At 58.2% G+C, this 14,586-nt stretch overlaps 1 protein-coding gene across 5 annotated transcripts in view; it reads right to left on the bottom strand.

Annotated features, from left to right (window-relative positions):
* The window catches only part of bahcc1b (BAH domain and coiled-coil containing 1b), an 88,788-nt gene that overhangs the window by 11,555 nt on the left and 62,647 nt on the right, over positions 1-14,586 (bottom strand). For 3 of the 5 annotated variants that reach the window (XM_029250604.1, XM_029250603.1, XM_029250606.1), the window contains exons 9-15: positions 12,784-13,037; positions 11,525-11,867; positions 9,414-10,226; positions 7,239-7,408; positions 6,950-7,086; positions 6,170-6,283; positions 518-632 (exon numbers count right to left, since the gene is read on the bottom strand). In XM_029250604.1, the coding sequence (XP_029106437.1) occupies positions 518-632; positions 6,170-6,283; positions 6,950-7,086; positions 7,239-7,408; positions 9,414-10,226; positions 11,525-11,867; positions 12,784-13,037 (1,946 nt within the window). The remainder of the gene's footprint in view (positions 1-517; positions 633-6,169; positions 6,284-6,949; positions 7,087-7,238; positions 7,409-9,413; positions 10,227-11,524; positions 11,868-12,783; positions 13,038-14,586) is intronic. The other 2 variants (XM_029250605.1, XM_029250607.1) reach the window with 1 other exon arrangement.

The raw sequence follows: 14,586 nt of genomic DNA, 5'->3' as shown, positions 1-14,586 counted from the left end.
CAGGAGGAGGGCGAGACCGTTCTTGAGGACTCCAGCCCCGAGCGTTTGAACTGGCCTCCAGGTAACACAAGGGTGGCGCTACGAAGAGCCATCTGCTATATTCTATAAATTAGAGTATGAATTTGGGGGGGGGGGGGCGGTCAGGGTGCCGTGAGCTACTCCAGAGGAGCTTATAGTGAGTGTGTGTGTGTGTGTGTGTTCTTTATACAAAGTGACTCATGTTACACATTTTTACAGCAGAGACCCCTGTGGCATTTGAACCAGCAACATGCCGGTGAAAATCCAGTCCCTTAACCGTAACCCTGGTAGCTGCAACAATGTGGTTCTTTCTGGTCGCTTGGAGGGACCAGATCTCGGTTTCACTGAAGGAACAGCTACACAGCAGAGAAAACATGAGCATCGCCATCCCCGTATCACAAGTTTCTATTAGCTAGGGTTATTATAAAGGGCAAATGTACATCATTTAAATTTAGGAAATATTCTGGGACGACGAAGGGACCGGAGGGGGCGATCTGACCTGCGTCGAGCCGAGGTGGTCGTAGGTGCGACTCGAGAGCCTCTTCTTCTTCCTCTGTGACTCCCCAGGTGCCCGGGCTTCTTCGGCCAGCGAGCCGAGCCCCGCCCCCAGAGAGCTGCCAGTCACAATAGAGGGGCTTTCATTAGTCGGGGACCGGGGGCGGAATCCCCTCGCTGTGCCGCCTAATAACTGTCCTTTGATGAATGAAAAGAAAGCGGGGCCCCTCTCCTGGCCACAGGATCTGACGGCAAACCTAGAAATATCGGAGGGAGGTGCTGGTGGAGAAGCCCCGCGGCCGAGGCGCCCGGGCGCGAGGGACGCGACGCGACGCCATTTACGGCTAATAGTCCTAAAAGGGTGTATTTCCCTCGCCGTGGCGACATGAAAGCCTTCTGCTGCTGCCATTTCCATGTGAATGCAGCACGCGGCCCCGCTCTGCCGGGAAGGCCTCTCCGCCGGGGGCAGACGCGCCGGGTGCACGAGGGGGCGGGCTCGGCGTCTCCGCCGGCCCGCCCGCCCCCCCTCCCCGGCGTCGCGGCTCGTCGCTCCCCTCCGAGCGGCTCCCCGTGCCCCCGGAGTCGTCCCCCGCGCAGCCGTCAGTCAGGGGCCTTTGATTGACGGGACGGCTTTCGGCGCGGGGCGACAAACCCGACGTGACGGGGCGGCCCCCCCGCAGCGCTACCGGCGCACAGCTGGCAGGGGGGCGATCACGCGGCGGCTAATTGAACAGGACCGTGATTAGCGGGGCGCTGCTGAGACGCCGCCGCTCTCCCGCCGCTCGGGGAGGGGGGGGCAAATTAAATGCTAAGAAGCTGTACTCATTAGCCGAAGTGACCCAGTGCCTTCCACTGCGAACAGCTGAAACACAGATGTCTCCCTGGGGGGCGAAGACATCGTCCACCATCACCGTGCACATGACTGTCACTCACCCCCTCTCGTTCTTCCCATAACTACCGCGTTTGATCCAACCGTTGTCATTTGTTTTTTTTTATTCACAAATGCAACAAAGAGCATGTGTCCCCCCCCCGCACCCCCCCACCCGTGCGTCTGCCCCACTTTCCGCTCAGCTGCCGCAGCTCCGACCGCCCGCTCTCCGCGGGGGCATCACTGTCACAAGGCATCACTGTCCCACACCCGGGGGGGTGCAGTCACACAGGCGGAAGGAGAACTGAGGTGACATCGGCGGGACGGCTCTGAACGCTGGCCGAGTGCTGCACGCGCGTGTGTGTGTGTGTGTGTGTGTGTGTGTGTGTGTGTGTTGAGGGGGGAGTAGGACCTCCAGTATATGAATGTGCCAGAGGACTAAATTTCAGACATGCGGGCGACCGCTTGCCTGGCTCCCACCTGAACCCTCCATGCGGTCAGAGCCAGGACCATAGAGCAACTCACAGTTTGCATCCTGATGGACGGTGCTCACACATACACACACACACACACACACACACACACACACACACAGAGTCTCTGAGAGCCACTCCCATCACACTAACGCTCGCCGACCACAGCTCACAACATCAAGCAGAACCCCGAGGTGGAGGCTGTCGGCACCGAAGTCCAGCACCAACAGAGAGCGAGAGGCCAGGAGCTGGTACTGATAACCTGGAGGAGATGCTCTGAGGAGGATTGGTGTGCACGCGCACACACACACACACACACACACACACACTTTCTCACCATGCCGACACAGCTCACAGGAGCAGCAGAAACGAAAATGAACGTCATCAGCATTCCTGCTTTGTCAGACCTCCGACTTCAGCTGAACAGTGGAACTGGGAGAGAGGCAGCGAGCCTCTGTGTGTGTGTGAGTGTGTGTGTGTGTGAGGAGGAGCTTCAGAGCTGCATTTGGACCACCAACCACTCTCCAACATAAAGAGTAAAGGCCTTTACTGTCAGCGGACGTTCACGCCATCGGTCTTTACATGGACAAACATAAAAAATACAACGGAGATGAAAGGAAAACGGAGCCGTAAAGCGGAACGAGACTGGAGGCGCCGCCGAGCCGACCGAACGCGAGAGCCGCTCCCGGTGAGCGAGTGTGTGCCTGAGTGGGCGGGGGGGCCCTGCGGGACACTGTCCGCTGACCTGAGCTGCAAGGCTCAATCAATAAACACTAACCTCTATCGAGCGACAACTCCACTCAGTGACCTCCCCCCCCGCCTTAGATTCCCCCCCTGCTGGGGAGGTGGTGCTGCTGCAGACCCCGAGCTGGTCTGGACAACGTCAACATCCGTCCCCGACGGGGACCCATGCAGTAGGCTCAAGCACCGGGCAGATGGACACAACTCAGGTTTTCACTAATTCAGGAGTGTGTGTGTGTGTGTGTGTGTGTGTGTGTGTGTGTGCCTGCGTGTGGGCACATATGTGCATGCACTGCTCCCGTATGCAGATATATCAAATTTCCTGAGCTTTTTTTCTTCTATTATTTATTTACAATGTTAAGCTACTTTCACTGATTTCCCCATTTATACAGCAGGGTCATTCTTACTGTATCAACTCAGGGTAAAATACCTTGATGAAGGGACCTACAGCACTAACCACTACACCTCCTGGTGCCTCATTTCAGAGGAGACACCTATTCAACGGCTCCTTCAAACTACGTAGCCAGAAGTAGGTGGACACGTGAAGACCGCACTCATACGTGCTTGTCGAACATTTAATTTTAAAACTGCGACCACTGATATGAAGTTGCTCCCTAACAGCCTCCGCTCTGCTGGGAAGGCTTTCCCCTACATTTTGGTAGTTGCCACAAAGTTGGAAGAACATAGTTGTCTACAATGTCATTATTTGCTGTAGCATTAAGATTTTCCTTTCACTGGAATTAAGGGGCCAAGTCCAAAACACGAAAAAGAGCCCCAGAACATTATTCCTCCACCACCACCACACTGTACGGTTGGCACTATGCATGAAGCCAGGTAGTGTTATCTTGGCATCCGCCAAACCCACATTCCTCCATCAGACTGTCAGATGGTGAAACGTGATTCATCACTCCAGAGAACACATTTCCACTGGTCCACAGTCTAATGGGGGTGTGCTTTACACCACTCCAGCAAACACTTGGCATCGCGCATGGTGATCTTAGGCTTGTCTGCAGCTGCTCGGCCTTAGAAACCCAGTACGTGAAGCTCAAGGCGAACAGTCCTTGTGTTGACGTTGCTTGCGGAGACAGCGTAGAACTCAGTAGTGAGCGCTGCATCCGAGGACAGACAATTTTTACATGCGACATGTTTCAGCACTCAGTGGTCCCGGTCTGTGAACTCGTGTGGCTTCCTACTGCTTCGTGGTTGAGCTACAAAACTAATGCTTGACCGGGGCAGGTTTAGCAGGGTAGAAATTTGAAAAACTGATTTGCTGAAAAGGTACAGTCCTGTAACTGTACCACAGCGAAAGTCACTGAGCTCCAATACGACCCAGTCAGCTGCAGATGTTTGTCTAAGGAGATTTCGTGGGTGTGGCTGAAATAGCTAAACCCACTAATTAGAAGGGGTTTCCACATACTTTTGGCCATTGGGTGCAATGGTTACAGCTGCCACCTTGCATTCTAAGGACCTGATTTGAAATCCCACCCCCTGCTGCAGTACCCTTGATCGATGTACCCTTATTCTGAAATGCGCACACACAGTGTTTGAACCGCTTGTCCTATAGGGGGTCGCAGGGAGCCGGAGCCTAACCCGGCAACACAGGGCGAAGGGCTGGAGGGGGAGGGGATGCACCCAGGACAGGACGCTAGTCCGTCGCAAGGGACCCCAAGGGGGACTCGAACCCCAGACCCACCGGGGAGCAGGACCCGGTCCAACCCACTGCGCCACCGCGCCCCCCACTATCCTCAAATGATAGCGTAAAAATTACCCAGGGTAACTCGGCGCAAGTAGCTTCGTGTACAAAGTTTACATTCGGTCGCCTCGGAGAAAAGTGTCAGATAAGTGAATAAATGTAAAGCTACCGTTCATGTGATCCTTGAACCTGCGCCCTTCAGCTGTGGTTCTGGGATCCTGGCAGCGCCTCTCCCTCCGGCTCACTGAACAGCAGCCCGACAATTTCTCCATTCACACGGAACAAAGGGTCCGGCTGTGCCCACCCCCACCACATTTTACCGCGCTAAACACAGCCAGAACAGCCAGTTTCAGACGGCGAGTCACAAGCAATTACGGCGAGCGAAACACAATCTGCCTGCCGCTGCCTCTGCCGATGATGACGACGACGACGATGATGACGACGGCGCTGAGGTCGAATATGAGAGCGGGCCGTAACCCGACCCCAGCCGCACCGCACTCGTTCCATTAGCATTAGCGTCTGTCACATGAACGCCAGGCTCTGTTCAGGGTCCTCCCCCCGACCCAGCTCCCCAGTCCGTCACCCTCCACCTAAATTCTCACCCCTGTCCCTGTCCAGCGGCCCGTGCCCTCCAAAGCCGACCTCCTGCCCTCTTGCCCTCCTGCCCCGCTAACCCCAGGTGACCCCAAAGACCCTGTCGGCTGCGTGTGACACGCTGATCCCGGCTTTCCCTGCCGCCGCCTTCATTTGGACGAGGGTCCACCCTCTTCCATAGCACCCTGTCTGCCGGCGCCTACCCAGCATGCCCTGCTCCCACGGAAGGGCCACCCCCCCCACAACCCCGATCTTCAATTAAAGAGGATTTGGACCCTGAGGCCAAGCAGGGATTGAGTCGTTGCTTTTCCTTCATTACCCACCATCCCACGAGACCCCTGGACCCCCAGCCGTGCCCTGGCGCCCCCCCCCCCCCCCCCCCCCACGGGCCTCCCAGCCAGCGGAACCACAGGATCTGATAAGAACGGCAGGTTATGTTTCGTTTATTACAAATAAGGGTAAAAAATCAGCGTGCTTAACAGAGGAGGAGACGGCGGACGAAGGGCGAACCCACGACGGACCGCGTTTAACGGCACCTCCCTCCGCGGTGAAACTGCAGCAGATAAATGAGGGGCTGCTGCGGCGCGGGGCCGGGTGCGAGGGCATTTTTTACAAGCCTTTAGTGCTGTCAGTTACACAAATAAGCGCGGCATCGGCGATTTGGCTGTAATTAAGCCCAAACTCAAGTTTTTCATCAGGGGCAGGACTAATCTCTCGGCCCGGGGTAATAAAACTAGATTCCGTTAATCAGGTGGGGTAACCCGATTTGACCGGAGTATTAAAACGACACAATCCGACGTAAACAAAGGTGGGTTTTTCGAGGCGTAAACACATTAATCAAAATGATAACTTAACGCATTGACTTTGTCGAGACGCGCCGCTCTTATCGTATTAATATCAGAGGAGCGTCGCGGGTCACCGGGAGTCGCAGCTCCTGCGGATAATCAATGGGAGTTATAAATATGATTAATGGGCGGCCCCTCGCTCTGATTAAGCTTCAATTGAATCCCCTCATTCCAACTAATACGAGGTTTCCACCGTCATTTGCACAAAGTCGATAAGCGTGTGTGACACGCACTTTTACCTGGACGAGCCCTCGGACCCACGCGCACGCGCGGCTCGCGCGGCCCTACCGGACATCGCGCGGCCAAAGGCCGTCGCGCCGCCTCGCCCGCCGAACGTTCAGCTTCATCACGCGGGGGCTCGCGGCGACGAGTCCGCGCGTGCTCGCACCCGCGCCCGAGCGTCACCTCAGGACCCCCAAGCGCAGCCCCTCCCGCTGCTCACCTGGTCCTCCTGGGGGTCTCCGAAGGAGCCGAGGGGCCGGAAGCGACGTTGGATTTGCGCTTCCGCGGTCGGCCCGGTCCTCGGCGCGCTGGGCTGCGACACGTCTCCTCTTTCCTGTGTGGACACAGAGCCCAGAGCGGTCAGCAAAGGCCCTTTGCCGGTCAGCTGTTTCAAAGAGCTCATCAGCAGTGGGTGGGGGATGGGCGGAAGGGGCCAGACCCTCCTTCACCAGTACAGGTGGTCCGTCCTCCAATTACGACATACGGGACTTACGACGACCTGGACTTACAAGGGCCATTCCAGCCTTACCGTAGCAATTCCGAACCGTGACGTTTGGTCGTAACGACCGACGAGGACGGTCCACCCACCGCACGGCAACATCCCGGCGCATCATTATATTTCCATCATCGAGCGCACTTTGGTTACACGGCTGTGCGTTTACGATTCCTGCGAAGTTACTTGTACTATTTATTATTCCAAACTGGTGTCATTTTAACACAAATAATGTGTGAAATTAGTTAAAAACGCAAGAAAGCCGTGCGATACGATGTAGCGTTCGTACAAGTTAATTGTTATGTATCCGTACGGCTCATATTGGGGGATTTTCGACAAACGGCAAAGTCGACTTGCGATGGGGTTGTCAGAACGGAATCCCACCGTTAAGTCGAGGACCACCTGTACTGGGTACGAAAAGGAAAGCGGTGCGAGGATCCGATCCGAAAGGCCGCGGGCGTGTAGGGAAGCGGGCGGGGCATAACGGCGGAGGGGGCAGGCTCTCACTGGTGGTCATGCTTCCTTTGCAGCTTGGCCAGCTCTTTCTGCTTCTCCTTATAGCGTCGCTGCAGCTCTGCCAGTCGCACCCGCATGGCCAGCTCCTGCCCGTCCAGCGTCTCCATGGCGACCTTCGCCGGACAAGCCTGCCGATGGAGACGGAGACCACAGCTCTGTTACGGCAACAGCTACCGGGACCTTCTCCCGCCCCATTTATCTATGTTATGTAGGCAGAGTGGACAGGTCTCACTCTCACACTCACTCACTCACTCACTCACACACACTCTGGACTCTTTACCGGCTCATTCCGGGGTGTCCAGCTGCTCTTTCTGCGGAGGTTGAGGGTCCTCCGTAGGGGGCCAAACCGCCCTGAACTGGAACTCTGTTCACAAGCAGAGTCCAGTTCCAAGGCACGGGCGGCCGCCAGGGTGGCCAGGCTCTGGAGGTCAAAGGTCAGCAACTCTTCTCCTGCAATGAGAAGCTTTTAATTAGCGAGGGTTTGGTTTCCGACCGGTCTCGCCGAGCAGGGAGCTCTGGGCTGTCGGGGGTTTGCGAGCCTTGTGCCGCTTCGGCCTTCAGCCCTCCAGTCTAAGGACCCCAGTGGTCTCCCGTCGAAAACCTGCCCCACGTAGATGACAGCAATGACAGCGCGAACGCTCAGGGACACTCTCGGGCATCTCCGTCCCAGAGAAGGAGAGGGAAATAAACAAGTGGCCAAGCGGAGATGGAGATACCGACTTCCTCCGCCAGCTTCGTGGAGGTACCGTGCGTAGGTGTGTTTGTGGGGCGCGAGGACAGGCCATGAGAGCCAAGTGTTTAGCGAGCCTCCTGCTTGCCGTCTAACGCGCTCCCAGTTTCCACAGCAGAGGGAAAGGTGGGGAGGGGGGGGTAACAGATGGAAAAGCTGAGTTCATAGGATCCAGGTTCAAATCCCACCTCCTGCTGTAGAACCTCTGAAGAAAGTACTAACCCAGGACTGACACGGTAAAAATTACCCAGCTGTATAAATGGTAAATCAGTGTCAGCAGGTTAGCACTGTAAGCCATTTAGTGTCAGTTAATGTAAATTTAATACATTAAGAACCAACCGGAAGGGAACTTTTCTCTTTTACCCCGCTGCCCCTCTCCTCGGACAATTTAGGGTATCGCACCCATACCATCCTGCTCCAGCTGGCAGAGATCCAACTGGATGGAAGGGTGGCAACGCATCTGGTGCTTTAGGACATCGACTATAGACCACAAGGCTGCTGGTCTCTGTCCCCGCGGGGGGTGTTGCTTTAATAAAGCACCCAACTTCATCTAAGAGCAATTTGTGTGCATTTTCCATTAATATAAAATAAAAGAGCGACGCAGAGTAAGTGTCCTCAAAGACACAGGTAGAGGAGCCCGAACCGCTGGACAGGTGGACAGGCGTTGCACGGAAAGAGCCTTTGACGCTGGCTGGTGGAGAAGACACCCGCTTCCTCGTTCGACAAAGGAGCGGAAGGGGGGTGCGGACGGACGGGGGGGGGGCGTCGCTCGTCCTTGGCGCAGGGGTCAAATGATGTCAGCCCCGGCGCAAACAGAAACCCGTGATGTCAGCGGCTCTCTGGGCTTGGGTTTCTCCACCTGGCTGACATCAACCCGGTCCCTGCAGAGGAGCTACTGCGGCGAGAACAAAATCAATGCCTTCCGCTCCACGCCGTCCGTATCAGGTGAAGTGTGTGTTTGGGGTGTCTGGCCAGACAGAAAGAGAGAAAACTGGGAAAAGAAGCAGGATGAGAGAGAGAGAGAGAGAGAGAGAGAGAGAGCGCTCGGTTCCCCGTGTCCATTAGGATCACCGCGACCCCCCGTCGGGGGGACAGTCCTGGTCTCACAGGACCGTCATCTATGCAGGTGGTCCAGCCAAACTCAGCAGGCCTCCTATGACGTGGGAGACCCGGTGGCCACGCTGAGCCCCCTCCTCTCTGAAGACTGGACCTCACGCTCCGCTGGACGACCCGGTTAAGCGAGCAACGGAATGCGAACGGCAGCGAAAACAAGGCAGCGTGGACGCGGCCGTTGCTTTTCTTCGCCGTTGAGCGACGATACCGTTTTTTCAGAAGCGTCTTTGGGGATCGCTTCAGCGCTTCAGGACGGTCACGGAAAAAAAGAGGAAAACAGGCCCTTGAAGGGAGATGCCGCTCTTTATGGTTTAAAACAACGGAGTCTGATTAGTGGGGGGGGTCATATCCACCGTTCAAATGAGCTCCTTCTGGGAGGCGGAGTCACAATTCTTAAAGACGCCCATCCAGAGTCACGGGTACCTAACTGGTCTTTGTGCTGCCGAAACACTAGAGCCCATACAGCATCCTAGGGGGCGGAGCCAGAGGGACATGAGGGGGGTCCGGAGAGCACAAGGACATCTTATTGGGGGCTGGACTTGTGGCATCTTAGGGGATAGTCTGTGTGTGTGTCTGTGTGTGTATGTGTGTGTCTGAGTGGAGCTCGCTCACCTTGGCTGCTCCCTGAACAGCCGCGCTGGTGCCGCAGCTCCAGGCCGGCCAGCTCGCTCAGCAGCTCCATGCCACGGTGGCCACAGTCCAGGGTGCCACACGGCAGGGGCAGGGCAGCTGGGGCCGGGCCAGGTTCCACATCTCCGCAGAGCGCGGCCGCGATCAGCAGCTCCAGGCTCCAGATGCAGCGGGCCACGACGGGGGCGGAGCAAGGGGCGGGGCTCGGGGAAGGGGGGCGGCTGCCGGACAGCTCGGCCGGGGTCTCTTCCGGCAGCATCGTTCCAGCGTCCTCCTTGCCGGCGGGGCCGGGGGGCGGGATGTCAGCGGGCCTCTTCAGTTCCTCCGTCTCCCTCCCTTCTGTCTCCGCATTCCGCTCATCATTCAAGGTCCTTCCCCCCGCCAACTTGTCCTGGCAGCCTGCGGAATGGTCCTCGTCCAGGGTCTCGGTCCCCGTCCCATTGGCCGGGACGGCACCGGAGGGAGGGACCTGGGCCACAGGCCCGGCAAAGAGCTCCTCCTCTGGCTCGAGCGCAGAGGGACCGCCCACTGTCCTCACTTCTCCCGCTTCCTCCTGGGGCTCCGCCTCCATAGGCTCCTCCTCCTCCTCCTCTGTAGTCCTCATGGGAATCTCCACCCCTTCCTGCTCAGGCTCCTCCCCCTCCTCGGGGAAACGGAGGGACCGCGGGGCCGGCTCAGTAGGCTCGGCTTGGACCGCCTCCAGGTCGGCGGGTTCGGCCAATCGGACGTCGTGAGGGGAGGGGCCTCCTCTGTAGCCCATGGCGATGGCGGGATACGTGTAGCCGGGTGGTAAATCTAGGAGCAGCGTGTAGAGAAGGAAAACGGTCAGCGGGGGCAACGAGAACGAGCGCCGGCACCCATTCCAGTCGGATTTTCCTTTTTTAAACTAATACTAAAGCAGGAGAGTCGATGCGAAACGTCCGACGGCAAAATATGGCTAAATTTACACACGCAAACACACACGAGCGCACACACACTGTGCCGTATGCCGAGGCCATCCGCTCGTTCGTGAGCCGATGCTGTGATTTGTTTGGCGTTTCTGCGTTTATCGATGGCGCGAACGTCTCAGTGTGAGTCGTTGAGAGACGGGCTGTGTGTGTGTGTGCGCGTGCGTGCGTGTGTAGTTGCGGGAGCCAAGCTAGATATTGATGACACAGCGGAGTCGGGCTGTGATTGCAGCGGCGGAACTGTCACCCCCCTGAGTCGTGTTATTGATGGTATCCATCACCCCCCCCCCCCACACACACACCACAGCTCCACCAGATGAATGTAGATCCTCCTGCTCCTGACTGCTCAAGGACCCCTGGAGGACAGCGTGCAGCGTCTCCGTCCCTCCCTCAGTCCCCCCCCCCCCCAGTGACAAACTCAGAGACATAAATGGACACAGGGAGCCATAACCAAACCGTTCTTTCTCTTCCCATCATAGACACACACACACACACGCACAAAGGACCCCAGAAATGCACCTTCCCTCACTTTCCCGTCTCTCTGAACCAAAAAGCAGCCGAGTTACTCTAAAGCGGCAGCTGTTCCTTATCTCTGCCCTCCTTCCCTCCCGCCCCGCTTGTTCCTGGCCTGCTCGCACCCCCCCTCCCCCGTGTTCTAGCCCTTTCCGTCTCCTCCTCCACGCCAGTCCGGCCTTGAGAGCTGCAGCGGAGCAGCTCCTCCCGCGGAGGAGCGTCTCAACGTGAGATTTGACACGATCCAGAGCTCGAGGTTTTTAATTGCGCCCCCAGCACTCGGCTCCGAGGTGCCGGAGACGACCCGTTTCCCGCCGCTTCCTGTTGCAGCAGTGTGGCGCTGGGGCCCCCGGGTGGAGGTCGGGTCTGTCCCACCCCCTGCTCAGGACCAGACGCGCAGTGCAGACAACAGTCTGAGCCCCCGGAGCACCAAGTGCGTGGAGCCTGAGCTCGAAAGTGAGTGTGTTGTCCACGCACGTGTGTGTACGCACACACATACACAACACACGCGCACAAACACACTCACAAGTGGAAGGGGCACTGTTAGGAGAGCCCTAAGACTGCGGGGGAGGGGGGCATCCAAATACAAACCAACCATGTTTCCAGCAGACAAGATAAGCAGGATCTCCTTACCGGGCTCTAAGGATTCTGGGTAGTCCTGCGGAGGCTGTCCCTCCCCTCTCTTGTCCTGGGACTCGGCCCCTTTGGATGGGTGCGGAGGGGCGGGGCTCAGAGCGGGGGACCTGGGGACGGCGGCCGGGCTGGGGGCGGGGCACGGCGTGCACGGGGTGCTCTTGGGGTGGGGGCGCAAGGAAGGTGAGTGGCAGCACGGGGACAGGCGGGTGGCACAGGCGCTCGGGGAGGGGGTGCTCTTGGCGGGCGGGGCGAGGGAGTAGGGTTTGGTCGGTTTCGGGGTCCGGGGCTCCGACAGCAGGTCCTCCAGCTCAGCGGCGGGGTCGTCCATCTTCCTCTGCGTCTGCCAGTCGCAAGGTAAAGAGGGTTAGGGTTAGGGTTGGGAACGGGGCTCAGGGGTTAAAATCAGGGTTAGGGAACGCGCTCAAGGGTCGGGAATAGGGAGCAGCGGTTAGGGAAAGGGTTAGAGTTAGACAGGCGGAGGAGAGCAAGACGGCGGCGTCAGTAAGAAGACGGAACAGCACTTCTGCGTACGCTTTCAGCGAACGGGACTTCTGGTGGAACGCAGAAATTCGGGAGAGGGTCAGAACCCGGACCGCGGTTAAAACCGGAGGGCTGTTTAGTCCGGCGGGGAAACGAGAAGGCGGATCCCGCGTGGGCGGATGGATCGCGGCTCCGTCGCCGTGCGCATCGCCGGAGCCGGCGCTCCTCTACAACAGGCCTGTGAGAATGTCAACAATCCCAGGAAAAACACATGGGGGAAGCGCGGGGGAGGGGGGGGGGATCAGCGTAGATCTTCCTAATGACTAACTGCTCTTTGGCACCGGGCCGCCACCCCCCCTCCCCCGTCCCCCCCCACGCACACGGTACAAGAACCACAGCTGTAATTTGTTTTTACATTTTACATTTTTTTCTGCGACTTATTTATTTTTCTCAACGAGCGAAGCACTCATGGGTTCCACCATCCGTGTGTGGCGACGGAGGCCCAGGGGAAACCACGGAGGGATGGGTAGGGGGGTGGTGGTGGTGGGGGGGGGGGCTGCCGGGGCCAGGACTGCGCTGGCGGTGATGTGGCTCTGGTTTCACCGCAGCTGAAGTGGGGATGGGGGAGGGAAGGGTCTCCATCCCAACACCTACTGTTTGGCTAAAGCAGCGGGGAAGGAACAGCCGTATGAGCTTCAGGGTGGCCGGCCCTTGTGAGAGAGTGTGTGTGCGCGTGTGTGCGTGTGTGTGCGCGTGTGTGCGTACGCACACGTTACCTGGATCTGACTACTCCTGTGCTGTAGCTCCTGTGCTGCTCTCTGCTGATGCTGCTGCTGCTGCTGCTGCTGTTGATGCTGATGGTGATGCTGATGATGATGCTGGTGCTGATGCTGATGCTGCTGCAGAGCATACAGCTCCTGTTGCCGTAGAAACTGGGAACGGGAGTACACGGCAGGGTGCTGCATGTGCGAGGCGGGCCCCCTGGCGCCGTACACGGGGGGCCACAGTCCCGACTGGTCCATCACATCTGCTGGGTGAATGATAGAGGAAGGGGGAGACAGAGGAAAGAGGGGTCTCATCATCTCAGCCTGCAGACACACGCACACACGCACGCACACATAAAATCTATATCGTTTACCCATTTTCACAGCTTTCTTTCATAGCTTCGGTTTATAGTGACTGGGCGAGAACATCCGACAGGCGCTCGTGGCCAATGAGCTGATTCCACACACCTTCCTTCACCGGTTGGGATGAAGCCCAGGAAGAACTTGCCGGACTGGTCTTACCGGGGTAAACCAGCAAAGCCTACTTTATACAGTAATAATAATTTCTCAGTTGAGGCCACTTGCACAGATGACCTTCATAACCTCCTACAACCAAGCCGTCCATTTCTGTCCACTCTAGAGGACATGTTGTTTTCAAGAGCAACCCCCACAACCCCGAGTTCCAGTACGACTTCCAGAGAACATTCCGTGCTTTTAAATGATACCTCGTGTTTCGGGGTGGGACTCGAACTCCAGGAAACGTGCGAAAAACCATTACTTTTGCGGCGTCTCGGGAAGATAGCGGCAAAGCTGCCCGCGGGAATTCTTGGGCGAGCCCCCGGCCGACCCTCGCCGCGCACCCAGACGTCTCGATGTGCGCGGCTGGCGGAGGCGGAGAGAGAGCGGAACGCGGAGCGAGAACATCGGGACAACACGGGCGCCACACCCCGCTCCGTGGTAACGTGCGCTCTGGGGCCTGACCCTCCGTCCCTCCGTCCCTCCGTCCCTCCGCCACCTCCACCTCCCGCAACCTCCGCCCGGCGAGGAGAGCCCCTTTGTTCCGAAAGATTACCGCGGCTCGGCTAATGCCTCCCCAGGGACGGGCTTCGCGGATGTGCTTCCCCTCTCCGCTGGAACTCCTACTGAGCGAGGAAGGAAACGTGCCACCGAAGAGAACGGGAGGCTAATTAAATTTCACGGCTCGTTTGCCAATCTGGGGGGAGGGGAGGGGAGGGGAGGGGGGGGGTCGGCCCGGCCAACCCTCCGCAGTCGTGCCAACCGCAAGAGCTCCTCCGTGAGCCTCGGAGTACGAGGCGTGGGCGCTGCAGGTACGTCGCGCCCTCGCCGTTCGCTACGACCGTGACGGGGAAGGTCCCGGCCGATCCGGCGGGTCGTTCGGGGAAGGCAACGGGCGGCAGCGGTACGCGAGCGGGAAGTCGGAGGAGCGCCCCGGCACCGGGGGGCGCTGCGGCGCACCTCTTACAGCCCGAGTGGCCGGCGAGTCGGCCGTGTGGGGGGTCTGTGTCTTCTACCGTGGTGAATTCTCACGGTGCTGTTCCACCCACTCGCTGACTGCTCTCCAGCAGAGTCCCACGCGCTCGTCCCCTCAGACCGCTGAGCGCGCACGCTGTCAAACACGTGCACGCGAGCACAGGGAGCTCGCTCGCTCTCTCTCTCTCTCTCTCTCTCTCTCTCTCTCTCTCTCTCTCTCTCTCTCTCTCTCACACACACACACACACACACACGCGCGCACACACAGCGCTCAACAGCTGCATTTGGATGGCGCTCTCACTTCACCGCATCCAAGGTTCAGTG

Source organism: Scleropages formosus, chromosome 3 (assembly GCF_900964775.1).
Source record: "Scleropages formosus chromosome 3, fSclFor1.1, whole genome shotgun sequence".
NCBI lineage: Eukaryota > Metazoa > Chordata > Actinopteri > Osteoglossiformes > Osteoglossidae > Scleropages > Scleropages formosus.
This window is presented reverse-complemented; position numbering and strand designations above follow the sequence as displayed.